The 15,500-nt window shown below is 31.7% G+C and overlaps 1 protein-coding gene across 1 annotated transcript in view; it reads left to right on the top strand.

Moving 5' to 3' along the window:
* The window catches only part of LOC131853016 (protein AF-10-like), a 40,366-nt gene that overhangs the window by 16,067 nt on the left and 8,799 nt on the right, over positions 1-15,500 (top strand). Inside the window, exons 10-18 of the mRNA XM_059203808.1 lie at positions 739-873; positions 1,759-1,912; positions 2,895-3,069; positions 3,602-3,703; positions 4,486-4,607; positions 5,213-5,288; positions 7,641-7,736; positions 10,772-10,834; positions 13,980-14,092. Coding sequence (XP_059059791.1) covers positions 739-873; positions 1,759-1,912; positions 2,895-3,069; positions 3,602-3,703; positions 4,486-4,607; positions 5,213-5,288; positions 7,641-7,736; positions 10,772-10,834; positions 13,980-14,092 — 1,036 coding nt within the window. The remainder of the gene's footprint in view (positions 1-738; positions 874-1,758; positions 1,913-2,894; positions 3,070-3,601; positions 3,704-4,485; positions 4,608-5,212; positions 5,289-7,640; positions 7,737-10,771; positions 10,835-13,979; positions 14,093-15,500) is intronic.

The raw sequence follows: 15,500 nt of genomic DNA, 5'->3' as shown, positions 1-15,500 counted from the left end.
TCGCGATATTTTTTTTATTGATGGGATTGGGTTATTTATTGCAAGGTGTTCAGGCATGTAACACTGCGACTTACGGAAATCTATTGTGCCTCAAAACTATCTACGAAAAATTAAATCTTATCATTAAATAAAGAAAATAGTCATAATAAGTATTGTTAAATTTTCCTATTTCCTGCAAATAGATTTGTATAAACTTATATATATGTTACATACATATACCTGGTAATATTTATGGGTTTATTTTTTATTTATTATTTTAGGCCATTGTACTCAAAAGTGCTTATATATTATATTTATTTGATTGAATTTTTTTATGTTTTGCTCACAAAAGGAGCGTGATTTTAGCGTGATTAAGCATTTCTACTGCTTATGTTATAGAAAAAGACAAGACAGCATTTTAAAGTAAATAATATATAGTACTTGTTATTGTTTATCATCAAAATATTAACTGAAAAAAATTCACAATCACGCAAAAATATAATAATAAATATATCATATATTAATTATTCTATTTTTGCGTGATTGTAAAATTTTTTATTATAATTTTTTCATCTTATTGTCCAATATAGGAACTGCCTTCTGTCTTTTTCGTGTTAGAACTAAATTTTGATTTGAGCACTTCGGCATGTTTGCAATATTTCACTGGCTACTTAGTAGTACATCAGTTATTGTATGCACTTCTTAAAGTGTTGTTGTATATCAGTGATATTAATATGGGACATTTCATCAATAAATCAGACAAAAAGAAGCCCTCGCCGTCGCGACGCGGGTCGTCAGCTGGCGACGCGGGTGGATCCGGCAGCAAGAATACAACTCCTGCACCGTCGCCGCAGCACCCAGCAGCTGAGCATGCTCAAGCACCAAGCGGCAAAAGTAAATTTCTACATCTATTAAAATTAAACTGTACATCAATTTCTATCTAACCAAAAAATGAATCAAATCTAATAATTAATCATTTAATCATGTAGGACGTTTTAGCCGCTTATGAACGTCAAGTTTTTTGTGTTAATATTTTTTTCTACCGTCCAGTTCAATATATATATTCACTCGATAAGAACTGCCGAGAAACTCAACTGAATTTCTCTTTTTTAAGCCAGTTTATTTAGATTATGTATCTATGTCTAACATTAAATTGTCATGCTCTTTTGTCACTTAAGTAATTGATTTAACTGATGTTTTATATTTATTTAAAGATGATTCCAATATATCCTTTGGTATCTTATTGTAATTTTTTATACCTATTCCCATACAAGAACAATCGACTTTTTAAGCAAAACTTAGGAACATAGCAAGTTAGTTTGTTTTATTTTAATACACAATCTTATAACGCAATCAAGAGTACCAAACTATCAATATTTTTATTGGTATTTTTAATTTAAATAGAATGACTCGTGAATAAATAATCCATGTATTGGTTTCTGTTAACCCTGAAGAAAATATACATAAGCTTTTATAAAAGCACGGTGAAGGTTTCCAAGCAGCGAGACTTTTTAACTCTTGGTCCAATAGTTTAAATTGGAATAAATACACAATAGAAACTTTTTAAAGGCAGGTTGCGTTCTTTTCTGTTAGAATAGTCTTCTTATAGAGTTGATGAATTTATAAGCAGCAAAAAGTTTATACTTTCAACACACATGTAAAAATATACCAGATATTTTTATACTTGAAACTTATTGTTTAATCTGCGGAATGATAAAGATTCTGCCGAAAGCCTTTAAGTATTTGACATAATCGTGTTTCTAACAAATTTATTTACAGGTTCAGGAGGTACAACTCCGGGGGCAGCTTCGAAGGTAGCACCACCATCTGCTTCGCCAAGTTCCATCAAGGCCCCCGAAGCGGTCGGAGTCATAAGCTCAGTTGCTTCAGCCACCGCAGCCTCCGTGTCCACTGTCACGGCTACTGTGCCAAGGTTGTACTTTAAGTCTTAACCTTATTAATATGATAAACGCGAAACTTTCTAAGTATAGATGTTTGTTACTCTTTCACGCAAAAACTACTAAACGGATTTTTATGAAACTTTACAGTAATATAGCTTATGCATCAGAATAACAATTGGGAGAAATATGTATAATGATAAATGTCATGTAAGTGTACTGCAGACGAAGTTGCGTGAATCAGCTAGTGTAAATATAAGAAAGTACGCTCGGGGCCGTAATCCCAAATGAGGTACTCAAATATATTAATACTCAGCTGCTGTTGTTAAGAACGTAACATGGGTATACTTCGCCGATATTTTGGCATATTACTATCATATATCAAACGGTTCAATTCTGTTTATTATATATTTTTCATTGCTGGAATGTTACTTGGAAATGGGTATGGGTGAGTGTACGCTCAAACTTTTGTAAATCAACAAAGAATTTCACCATCCATTGAAAGTGGTAACCACGGCACAATTAACGATTTATAAATAAACGTATTGGCTTCTCCAAGTTACTTTTCTTTTTATGTAATTGAAATCATAAACTGACGGGCCACCTGATAGTAAGCTGTAACCTATGTACATGTATGTAATGCCGCTCATGCGCTGCCATTCTTGAGGACTAAAATATCATGCCACTATATCGCTCTACAACCGAAATACTGCTAACGCCACTTGTATAGATAAAGTTTTCTGTAACTGTAAAGTAAAGGTGAAAATGAATTTCTACTTTCTTGGCTCTGATCATTATGGATTTAAAATTATAATTGAAAATAAGGGATCTAATGGGACTCAAAATATGTCATAAATAAATTATTTTTGAAACTTGTGTTCAAAATTCAAAAATCAATTATTTAAACAATTTAAATATACAAGGCTGATTTAGGTGAGACTAACATCGCATACGTATGCATACTTTTTACAGACTCTCTCCGAATTTAATTTATAAATCAATTTATTTATTAAACAGCACTTCAGTGACCACATCTGTGGTACAAGTACCAACAACGAAATCGGCCAGTTATCAAGAGACTGTGATCACAAACACAGAGTCTATGGAAACCAAGCAAACAAAGAAACGTAAAGCCGTTTCTGCCGCAAACAACCCTGCGCCTGTCGATTATACAGCACCACAGCCAGTACAGGTATCCTTACTAATTTATATGATGATTTGGTGAACTGAAAAAGAAAGAAAGAAAAATATTTATTATTTATATAACTCAACTAAACATTAAGATACATATGTATGTGTGCACATACACTCATCTATTTATATGTATATTTTCACATACCCCCACACTCATATACAAATAACAATTACAACAACGCGGTTGGCAAAGTGGCCGACATTCAGCATATGCCGTGATAGCTAACTGTCGCGTTTTAACGTGTAACTGCTACGTGACCACCCCACCGCAGGCTTCAGAAGACATTGACTAACTTGGTATCCATATAAACCATATTCTATTACATTCTGCTCTATTCTTCTATAATATGTTTAAATTGACTGCTAGGAACAGTTTGTATGAAAAAAGAGATGTGGTATTTTTATATATTTCTTCATAAGAACCTCTCTTAATGTTCAAGGAATATTAAAAAAATATTTTATATTCTTATCAGAGTATTCTGTGACTTTTGTGTGTGTATTTTTTTCTAATTTTTATTTATCTTTTTTAGCAGCCAAATGAGGCCAACACACAAGGCGGCAACAATATGTGGGAGACTCCTCACATCCCAAATGATACACAAATGGACACTGTCGAGAAAATAATCAAAAAGGTCTTGTTACATTTCTATTCTAACCATTTTATACTAAAAAATATATATAACTTATATTATAAATTAAAAAATTGGTGTAAATAGTTTAAATAGAAAAAATAACCCAAAATTTGGGACTGTGTAGTACACAAATTTGTTTAAATCGTTTTATTAACAATATAATAGTAATAAATGTTATAAATTATGATGATGCGGGTCGTAAATTTTGACTGAAGAATGTATAGAAACTTTAACATTAGAAGCTACCGGGTGAAAATTGGGAAATCCATGAATCAATAATGTGAACTGAAGAAACAAGTACTTCTATGAGTGTATAAATGTCGTTGTTTTGAAGATATACCGTCTCAATATTAGTAGTGATACTAAAATGATTTTTTGATGATAATGGAATGATGCACCCGTCTGCGCTAACGATTTGCGCTGGCGGGGCAGTGGACAATGATAAAATGAGCATGAAGTCTGTTAGCCCATATGGGCAAATGGCAATTTACCAGGGGGAAACGCGCAGAGGTCAACCTGACATACATTAATAAGTACATTGCTAGTATGATATGGCAATTTACCGTGATGTTTCCGGGGGTGAGGGCTGGTCAACCTGACAGGGTTCGTTGCAGGCAATGGGCTATAATTATTAGTCCACAAATCCCCTTCTAAAATAGGTTCTTATGATTATGTGATTTTTTTACCAAGAGAAAACCGATCTACATTGCCAGCAGTTGTGTTATTAGCTGACATAAATAACAATTCCTCCCTCTAAACCTGATTATGTGATTGTTTGCCAGGCAAAAACCGATCTGAGCGGACCGGAGAATGTACCCGTCTCTCATTTTTCAACTATGAGCCCTGCACCCCCTCCGCCACCACCGCCGCCAGCGCACAGCCCAGCTTCGCAACCAAGTCCTAGGTTAGTCTGAGTATTCACTGTTTGTTTATAGTTACTAACAATACAGATGCATGTGATAGATGCCAATAGTATTTCCTATCTATACTTTGGAACGTATTCGTATTTATTTTATACTAAAATAATGGTAAACAAATATGATGAGAATTAATAATAATAAGATAATGAATCTTAAAGAGAATTCACGCTCAATTCCAAGCTCTGAAGTTAATAATGATTATTACAAACATTTCTTTTTAACGAAATTGGATTACAAATAGAGACGGTTAAAAATAATAATCAAAGTTATTTATTGCCATTTCTGAACATCAAAATGATTATACTACGATATGTAATAAATTGTATGGAGAAACTTTTTATTCTATTTATTTTATGAATTGTTATGAACAATCTCAGTTCCTATTTGTAGGGTTTGAGTATGCAAATATGCAAATTTGTATTTATAAACATAATATAAAGTATCCGGAGTCCTGTAATAATACAAGTACTTCTTAGTATGAGAGTATAGCGCTATATAATAACAGCATAGGTTATTTATTTATTACATTAATTCACTCAGGTAGCGTGTAGAGAATTCATGTATTGTTAAATATATATTTACTGTACAGACATCTGCCGAGCCCCATGCCTGGGCCGAGTGGGTTGAACACAATGTCCAATATACGATCGCCATCGCAACCTCAGGTTAGTTCCAACATGTTATCCAAACAATATATTACAATATGCAACAAAATCCATAATAATCTAAAATCCAGTTATGTTATGGAACTGAACAACTTTCGAAAAATGGAATTGTATACGAGAAAACATTATATTATAAACAATTTTTAAATATTACAGTTAACTTAAAAAATATATAATTTCCATGTCACTTGAAGAAGGCTGTTAAGTTTCATTAATAAAATAATAGGTTGTTAAATCTTATTACTGTTTCTTTATACAAAGCAATATGAGTATGGCATAGCTTTAATTAACGCATGCGTCTATATATATTTATGTTTAACCTCCATAATATTACCAATTTGGCTGTTTTCTACTGCGATGTCACAGACTTACAGACACAAAATTCTAAACTTCTATTCAATTCATAGAAATCAAACGGAAATGTACAATCCGTACATATAAATAAGGACTGACCTAACGAGTTAACATAGATTTTTCTATATATATCGTTGCATAGGTGAATCTTCGTTTCCTTTTACATAATAAGGAATAAATATTTTTATTAATGATGCTATATATGTGATGTATGTTTGTCTGGGTGCTTGCATTCCCCTTATACTAAACAATAACATCCTTATTACGCTAATGTCTGTGTTTAACAAATTACCAAAAATAATTAAGAATAACACACTCCTATTATGCGAATATTCCTGCGTAAAAGACAGTAAGGAAAGATAAAGCATTTGTTAAGAATCTTTTAAAACATTTCGTTAATGTACATTTTTATCACTTCACATAAAACATAACTGGACTATACATTATATTGAGTAATTAAAAAATAGTTTGGAAAGATAATTCATTTATATATTGTTATTTCACAATTTGATTAGTGTCTAAGTGGGGAAATTAGTGATGGATTTGACCATTTGGGTAATTAATTATGAATCAACACTACCTACTACTGATGTTTCGTTTTATACTCTAATTTTAAATTAATAGTACTATTTTTGTCACACAAATTATGGCGAGACACTTTGCCATGGTAAACCATAAACGCCACACCATTAGTGAAAACTTACTTCTACCAAAAAGTATACTACTGTCTTATTTGCTTGAATTGAACGGTAGTATGGAAATTACTTAGATAATTTAACAAAAGTGAACAGTGTCTTTACTATTTATACTCCAAAGCCCGCTGCAGCGAAGGAGTTTTCGTAATTACTTAACAGTTACAATATAAATAGTATTCTATCAGAACAACCAACCGATATGTGAAATTTTTAATATTTTCGTTATTTATATACATATATATCAGTAAATGGTTATCAAATATAGCTTAGAATTAATATATTGGTATCACTTTTCTGTGTCGGTAACAGTTTGTCCACAAATTTGAATATATAATGGCGCAAAACAAAGTGTATTTATTTGCAAATTAGTGCGCTCATAGTACGTACTATGTTGGAGATTCTGCGTAAGTGTTGCATGCTTCGCAAACATTAGAACGTTAAAACTTAGTCATTTATCAGAACTCGGTACAAATTTCAGAATTTGCGCCAAATTTTGAATTTCCTACACATCATGGCGTTGTAGGTATTCCCATATTTGAAGTCCCAGTAGACTATATAAGTAGTAATAAATTCACTCTCAGAACGAATGTGCTCCATTGTGCGTACTATGTAGATATATAGATAGATAATTAATTTATTGCCAACATAACAGAACAAATTACAATAATACACAAAATACGAAATAGAAAATAACATACAAAGTTGGCAATGGGAGCTACCTCAATGAGATGCACCTATTCAGACCAGTAATTAAAGCCTGTTACTCATAAAAAAAATACTAACATGCGGGTTTATTTAATTAATAACTATATACAAATACATATAAATTTACTAGCTGTGCCCACGACTTTGTCCGCGTGTTATAGTGACCATGACAAATTAAAGATAAAATATTGAAAAATCTAACTCATAAAAGACAAAGAAAACTTTTATCCCTTATTTTATTTTACCCTTAATAAAAATATTACCCATATTTTGCAAACTTTGAATGTCATATTTATAAATAAGAACACTCTAAAAAGAATTACGATATTCCCATGGAATCTTTCATCTCGCATTTCAACGCTGTTTTCGCATTAAAAAGTAGCCTATGTCCTTCCTCGGACTCTAGACCATATGTGTACCATATTTTCTTTAAATCGGTTCAGTAGTTTTGGTGTGCAAGCGAGACAAACAGACAAACAGTACTACTTTTAGTTTAGTTTAGTTACTTTCGTATTTATAATATTATGATGATATTTAAGGAGTAGAGGTAGTGTAAGTAGAACACAAGTAGTTGTGTACTAATCGCGCGACTGTGTAGGGCGTGAAGGGTGACCGCGACGTGGCTGTTTCCCTCCTAGTGTCGGTGCCGCTGCCATCCACCAGCCACGGGCTCAACCTCTCCGCACATGCACAGGTTCATAACTCACATGTACACACAAATATCTTAACAGTACAGACTCAGTCGCTCTACATACTTGACATATTTGTGATTAATATTTAACTCTTTCAGTGCCAATGCTAGAAATGCTAGTAAAAAGTGCATTTTTGTAGAAAATTATTACATTAACAAGAAAAATATCCACCATTTCCATTACAACACACCAATTTCATATTTTTTTCAACTTTCTCTTCAGAAGTAAAGTAAGTAATAATATGATAATATAAACACAGATTTTCAGATAAAAAACATCTTATTATTAGTTTTATTTTAAATTATAAATATTTAAAAAATTATAATCTTGATGTTTATATAAAAAATATGCTATCGAAGATAGTTAGAATGCAATATAATGAATACGGTAACGAACACGGTAACACTGCCGTCATCTGCGTGCTCCAAAAGTTACCTGTCAAAAGGAGCGCTAGCACAACGCGGGCATTTTCAAAACTAGCGAGAGCAGCGCGACGGTGCTTATTAGTACTAAAAGGGTTAATACTGAATAATATAGTAACATGTAAAAAAATATTTTTGGTTTTCTGTCTACTTTTGATCAAAATACATTAATAAAATTTAAAGTGTTAAAGAAAATATTATACTGAATAAAGTTATGATTATCAGTTAATTTTATACACTTTCATAACAGATGCCGTATTTATGTTGACATTCTACTATCCATTACTAGTGGTTTTAAAGTGCATAGAATTCTAAATCCGTCACCTCTAATAAATCAATATTAGCATGATACCTTGTAAAATAACCATTTCAATGTATGATAATTCTGGAATAAGTAACGTTGCGATATGTAGATAAACGATATTTTTGTGTACACGTCGCTATATATGCTTTTCTTATCAATGATTGTCAAGTACGAACTAACATATCGCCTATTTGCAAGTACTACGAGAATGATGCATGGTTGCCACGACAACGCTACCATAACAGCTTGAATTATTTCCATCCGGCGGCCGAAGGAAAAGAAAAATGTTACTAAGACGTGTATATTTATGTGTATATGTATGTTAGTCCAATTCTTTGGCACAACTTTTCTTTGGCAAGCCTTTTGACTTGAATGGATGGTGTGTCATTAGATTCGTATAAACTTTAGGTGTGATAAGTGGCGGCATTAGGCGTCGGCCACGTCCTCGCGATTAATGGGGCCTCACAAAGTTTTTAATTATTTAAAATTTAGTTATCCATTTTTTATTAATTTCATACAGTTGCACGAGTAAAGAGAGTGATTAGTACTTTACGGGATTCAAATATATCCAAATATTTATATAACAATTAGAATCATGTTTACAAAAGCCGAAAAGTTCGTGTATTTTAATTTCTATTTGTGTAATTTTTATAATCATTTGATTAGCAATAAATCTTGTGTACTCTTACATTAGTATAAGTATAATTCGGCTTATGTAATTTAAAGTTTTCTTGACTGGGAAAAAGAAGGCCTCGCGAGCCCTAATTTCGCCGACGTCCACGTGTGGTCTAGCGCCGCCACTAGGTGTAGGATATCTTTGATGATATGTAATAAATAAAAAGACTATAGACTATCATAGACTAGAAAAATGTAACAGACGTGGTTGGACTTCACCACTAGTTTACATATAGCTAATAACTGTTTAGGCTTGTTGATACACACACAAACACAAATATTTTTATGCGATAAGGAGTAAATAAAATCATGTCATATCGATAATTTTATCAAACTTTACAAGGGTTAGTAAAGCATGTCCACTTGTTGAATGGAAACTTGGTGTAATAGTAAATAGTGACGTCAGTTTTTCACAGGAACTGCTGACTATGTCAACACAAATCGAAAATAAATGTGCTAATGTGTGCGGGTTTGAATTGATAAGTTTCAGCTATCTATTGATGACTTTACATTAATGCGCCACCTAAAATATAGAGTGCATTACATTTTTTAATATGTATCTCGCCTATATGGTGTGCGATATTATAAAATATCAACTTAGGATCACAGTCTTCGCTAGAAAAATTACATAAAATTGTTTTGAGCATATTATCAATAATTTCCCATTTATTTATAGTTACTATTGTATTAAACGCTCATCCAAATTTATAGATAGATAGATATATAGATAAAAAATTTATTTACGTTAAAGGCACACATATGCAACGTACTGTAATATAAACATTTGTCAGTCAACAAAACACAATATAGGTACAAAAAAACAGTGTGAGTAACGTAGTGTGTGTGCATTGCCCACGCGCAAAAAGGCAGCACCTCCAGAGTTTGAAAACCACAGATTTTCAAGCAATTTACAATTTGATAGTTAAATAAACATAAATTTTGAAGCTAATCATTCGTGTATTCTCGCATATATAACTAAAAAGTAAAAGATGTTATGAATCTACTTTTTGTGCCATGTCGAGGGATACATTTTTATCTTATTATGTTACAACATCTCAGACACCTGTCTCGAAACTGTCAATCATTATACACGCGAATAATATTTATAAGGTTTCTAAATTAATCCCTAACATTAGATACCATCGAAAGATTCTATTTATTATGTAATTTAGCTACAGTAGACGGTATGTTTACATAACATAAAGTTGAACAATGATGATTCAAATTGATGATGATCAACTCGCGTCATGTGTATTCGATCATATATAGGAGACATTTGTCCACAGTGACATATATATATTGATATTGATTGTCCGTTTTTCCACCATTATATGTACTACTTCATACTCAAAAATTATGAAAAAAAAGCAGATTTCGAAAAATTGTGTCCAATTCACATCCTATTCTCTCTTAGATTATCCCCTCATTGATAAAGCGATGCGCGCATTACATTAGCACATTCACACAATGCAATAGAATAATATTGACTTGTTACTAAAATATAATTGTATTTTGGTATGTAGTTTGATAAATTTATCTTTTAGTAGATTAATATCGATGGACTGTAGACTATGTAGTGTTGTGTTGACATATTTTTAAATTAAATATATTATATATCTATTTATATATTTCGTAGGCGTCGACTTCAGCTGAGCACTGTGGCCCGTCGCCTCATATATTCCTCCCACCGCAAAAACAGGTAAGTAATCATGGAAAACTATTCATTTATACATATATTCTGCGCCTAGACAGATACTTTATAGAGGAATATGTTATAGTCGAGTTATACAATGATATTATGGTAATTTAAATGTACATACAAATACGAACACCATTAATGTTCCGTTTCATATGTGGTATTCTAGAATTTTCCTTTGGGATAACATTCATACATATTTTATAGTTGGAAAACAGAAATCATAACCCTCCCTGAACCGTCTTTTATCAATTATTTTCTCCTCATCCAAAACCCAGCTCTTCAACCCACCCTCAGACCCGCAGCTGCCTTTTACTAGGCTTCATAGTACAATTATATTAGAAGTTTTAGCCAGTAAAGGAAGTCATTTTGATCTGTTGTTGGTTCTCGGCCACAACGCGTGTGGCCAGTGACGAAGTAGTCGAATCGAATTAAGATAAGTTACTACACTACACTAACAACTAGGTAAATAAACAAAATATAAAGTCAATAAATGGAGATAACTCAGCGCCGTTATGTATGATAGTAAACTGCAAGCAAATACTTGCCGAAATGTCTGACAACGATTAGGTTCATTAATACGTACTAGCGCTATATCTATATACTATATATATATATATATATATATATGTATAGCGCTAGTATGTATAGTATAATAATTTAATTTATAAAATTATTTTTATAGCTCATGAATTTTTATGAACTTCTTCATATGCTGTGTACAAACATTGACTTTTAATTAGATTATATTGTATTTTATTTGTAAATGTAACAAATGTAGACAATAAATAAAAGCATAAATACAAAGTAATATATATACTCATATATGGATTATCTAATCGTACTTAATACCAAAATACTAAGAACTCTATACAAAAAGGATACAGCAAACGCAATCAGTAAGCATAATCGTACACAGTTGTGCTGTATTCACACTATCGCAAAGTATTTATCTTCAATAGTATTTACACCCACTGGCCTCGAAAAGTCACATCCACACTATATACAGAGCTGTAATAAAAATGACATAGAAAGTTTACTTATAACTATGCCTAAAACAATCAACACCCCTAATAAAACGGTACAGTTCTGAGAAACCGCCGTTAGAGAAGACATTGCGATTTCTTATGTACCTGCTCGTTCTCCCCATCCCTCCGTCTACCTGCTCGCATCCAAACCCATGCGACCCAACTATTCAGTACAGTAAACACTCTGGTTCGGTTAACATCTGCCAGTGGCACCCTAGCGGAGTTTATCATATCAATAGCGACGATACGCCAATGTCGCCCGCCGTTCAGTTCGGTATACGCATGCGCGCCTACATAGTTATCACAATATAGTGTCGCTACACCGGGTTCGCCGTTTGATTAGCGTTTAACAAAGTCTCGAATTATCAACATGGTATGTATAATTGAAATTTAATAATAATCTTTATGTTGAGCGATATTATAAAATCAAAACAAAGTTATTTCCACTAACGTTACATTCGTTGATATTTAGAATTAATAGTAATGCTCGCACGTTTTAATGAAACATGTGTTGGTAATGGCTCAGAATATTGTGTCGTTTAGCAATTCATATAAGGATAAATATAATTAGTCTTAATATAAAATTACATCGCATTCGCATCCGCGCATGTGGTGTTTAAAATGCTAATACAGTGTAGTTATAATTAGTAGTTAATAAACGGATTTGCTTCCTAATTTTTATAGTATATTACACCTAAGTATCGAATTCATATTAGATTAATAATAAAATGTCACGTTTAATATTAAAATAAATAAAAAAACTTTTCAGTAGACATTTTAGGCAAACGCTGGAACCGAGCATCGTCAACAGGCAAAAAACCCAGCCTCTAAACCAAAAAAATCGCAGCGAACTGAGCAAACTCAGTAGAGCAAAAGGATAGGGATTTCCTAATTGTTTCAAAAGCTAGAGCGTGTTGTGTCTAGTCTTGAAAGTTTTTAAGGCCGTATTATAATTTAATTGAAAAAAAAATAACAGCGTGTCTTAAATTTCCACAATTAGAGCAATGTTTTTCCTGCGTATTTAGATATATACCTAATATCTTGTGTCGATGTATATTAATCTGTTTCAACAGACTTCAAACAAAGCAGCTATTCTATATATTTTTTTCGTTTTTGATACCGCATAAATTACTTAATTTATAAATCGATTAATATGTCTATTTTATACACATATTCTAATCTAAAATTAGTAATCTATTAAAACAGTTATATGACATATCACAGGTTGATATCTACGTAGTCTTTCCTGGAAGCCATCGTAGTTAATTCCTAGTAAATTCTTCATGCTGGCTGATGTGATGGGTGGCCGATACGATAGCATCAGTATCAGACTGATGCTATCGTGTATCACTGGCGCCCCATCAACAGCATTCCTTTACCGCTAAGTTGATACACTATTGCATATTCCTCCAGTTTTATTCTATTCTAGTAAAAAATACATCAAATATTCTATGCCAACTTAAAATCTTAACAAAATAAATGAGACATACTTCTATCCGATATCACTTTTCCTGGCTATTTTTAGCCTTAATACGAGTAATGAGTAAAAATACGGCGACTGACTCTGAATGTTGTACGCTGAATTACAAACATATGTATCCAAAAAAATCAGCTTCATTAGTAAATGTTGCAGAATTTTGTGGATACACATGTTAATCGAAAGCATTGTCCATTGACGGTTTCGTCAAGTATACAAGGCTCCTATATTATTCTTGCTACTATACATTCTCCTCCACCCTCCCTCCACGAGATCTATAGGATTATTATATTTTAGTTTCCACCTTACCCTGTGAATATGACAATTTTCCACTTTCGTATATACAAGAATAATAATGTAACGAAACAAATTTATACAAATAAATAACAAGTCATCATAATGAATAGAAAAACATTAAACAAAATGCAGTCTCGACATAAACATTTTCCAATTCTAATTTTATAGTTATTGATAATACTTAAATATAAATTATTCATTTCAAAAGCCAATGTCGTCAACATAGCTTATTGTTGTTTTATCCTTGTTTAAATATTAATTAAGTTAATTAACAATTGATGTAAATAATATTAGGTTTTGAATATTGTTAACTTGGTGTACATGAAATTGCGGTATATGTTTTCAGGCTGCGATGGACCCTGGTATGCCAGCTCATCCGCCGCTGGCAGTGCCTGGACGCTCTACATGGGGTGGTCTGAATGTGACCTACGAAATGCAACAGGATCCCAACAAACCTGGGCAAGTATTTTTTATTACTTTTATGTTTTATTTTTGAATGCATACAGAGTTTTGGGAATGTTTGGGGAAGCGTCAGGCGTCTGGAAATTGGACCCGCTCTTCGAAATATTAGGTTGCAGTCTATTACTATCGTTTGATGAATTTTATAATTCATATAGAAAGCAAAACCATTGCCTAACAGCTCTTATCTTAGGAATTAGTTAATGGGTTTCATTTTGTTTTTCGAATATGTACTTTAATGCTAATTTTATTATATTATTAATTTGTAAATTTATATTATTATATATGTAAAATATAAATTTACAGACGAATAATTAAATACATATTTAAGCAAAATAAATATCAAATTTACATGAACAAAAAAGTCGAATATATCCTAGATTTAATTTTTTGTTATAATAACAAGTAACGCGAGAGTTATACTAAAATGTTACAATTAATTCTGATCATGACAAAATTATAAAGCTTTTGAATAGTGAATAGATTTTATTGAGTAATAACAGAGCTTACATGTTTTATTGTGTATATGTAACCTCTGGTAATACTCTGGTATTTTGGCAGAGGATTATTGAATATTATATGTGTGTAACACTAGCTGAGCGTTCTAATTGTAATCCGTGGTTTTTTTTTTTCAATTTCTCCTAATAATAGTAAAATTTTATGTATTCTCTATACAGAGAGCGATATTTCTTTATATACATAATTATGTAGTTTACTTCATTATTCATCCTAATTTAATTTCTAAATATTAATCTATTTCATTATATTTATTTTAATGCTCCATTGAAAGTGATAATTACTTATTTGTGAATTTTAATTTTATAATGCGATGTTTATTATATGTATTTATCTGTTTTTTTAATGTCATGTATAGACTATAATTCTCTTATTATTTAGCGAATATTTTATACCAGTATATTTCTTACGCTTTTGTTGTCTACACAATGAATACAACATGGGTATTATTTTATTATATTTATCATACGCTGTGCGTGCGACATAAATACATAGTAATCGGAATAACAATAGGTCAAACTTAACTTAAATAACTTTGAACCTATTGCAATATTATTGTAATATATATATATAATAATATTGCCTAAAGTATTACATTGAATAGCTCAGTCAGTCGGTTAAGCTATTTTTTAAATTGGAATGTACAAACGCCCGGATAGATGAAATTTTAAAAACTATTTGTTTACCGCGGTTACTTAAGTACATTAAATACTAATAATGAAATCAAGAGATGTATTTTAAAAAAATGAGGCAATTTTTCTCTAAAAATTTTTTTTTGTTTTTTGTATATCCGCGATTGTCTTTTTTTATTTAAGATAAAGAACAGCTAAAGTATATCAAGCTTGCGTCTTATAGTTTTAAAATAAGTATTTATCAAAATTCTATCTGCTTT

Source organism: Achroia grisella, unplaced genomic scaffold (genome assembly GCF_030625045.1).
Source record: "Achroia grisella isolate CSIRO2021 unplaced genomic scaffold, CSIRO_AGI_Agris_v1 utg874, whole genome shotgun sequence".
Taxonomy (NCBI): Eukaryota; Metazoa; Arthropoda; class Insecta; order Lepidoptera; family Pyralidae; genus Achroia; species Achroia grisella.
Note: the sequence above shows the minus strand (reverse complement) of the source record. Positions and strands in the feature narration are given on the sequence as shown.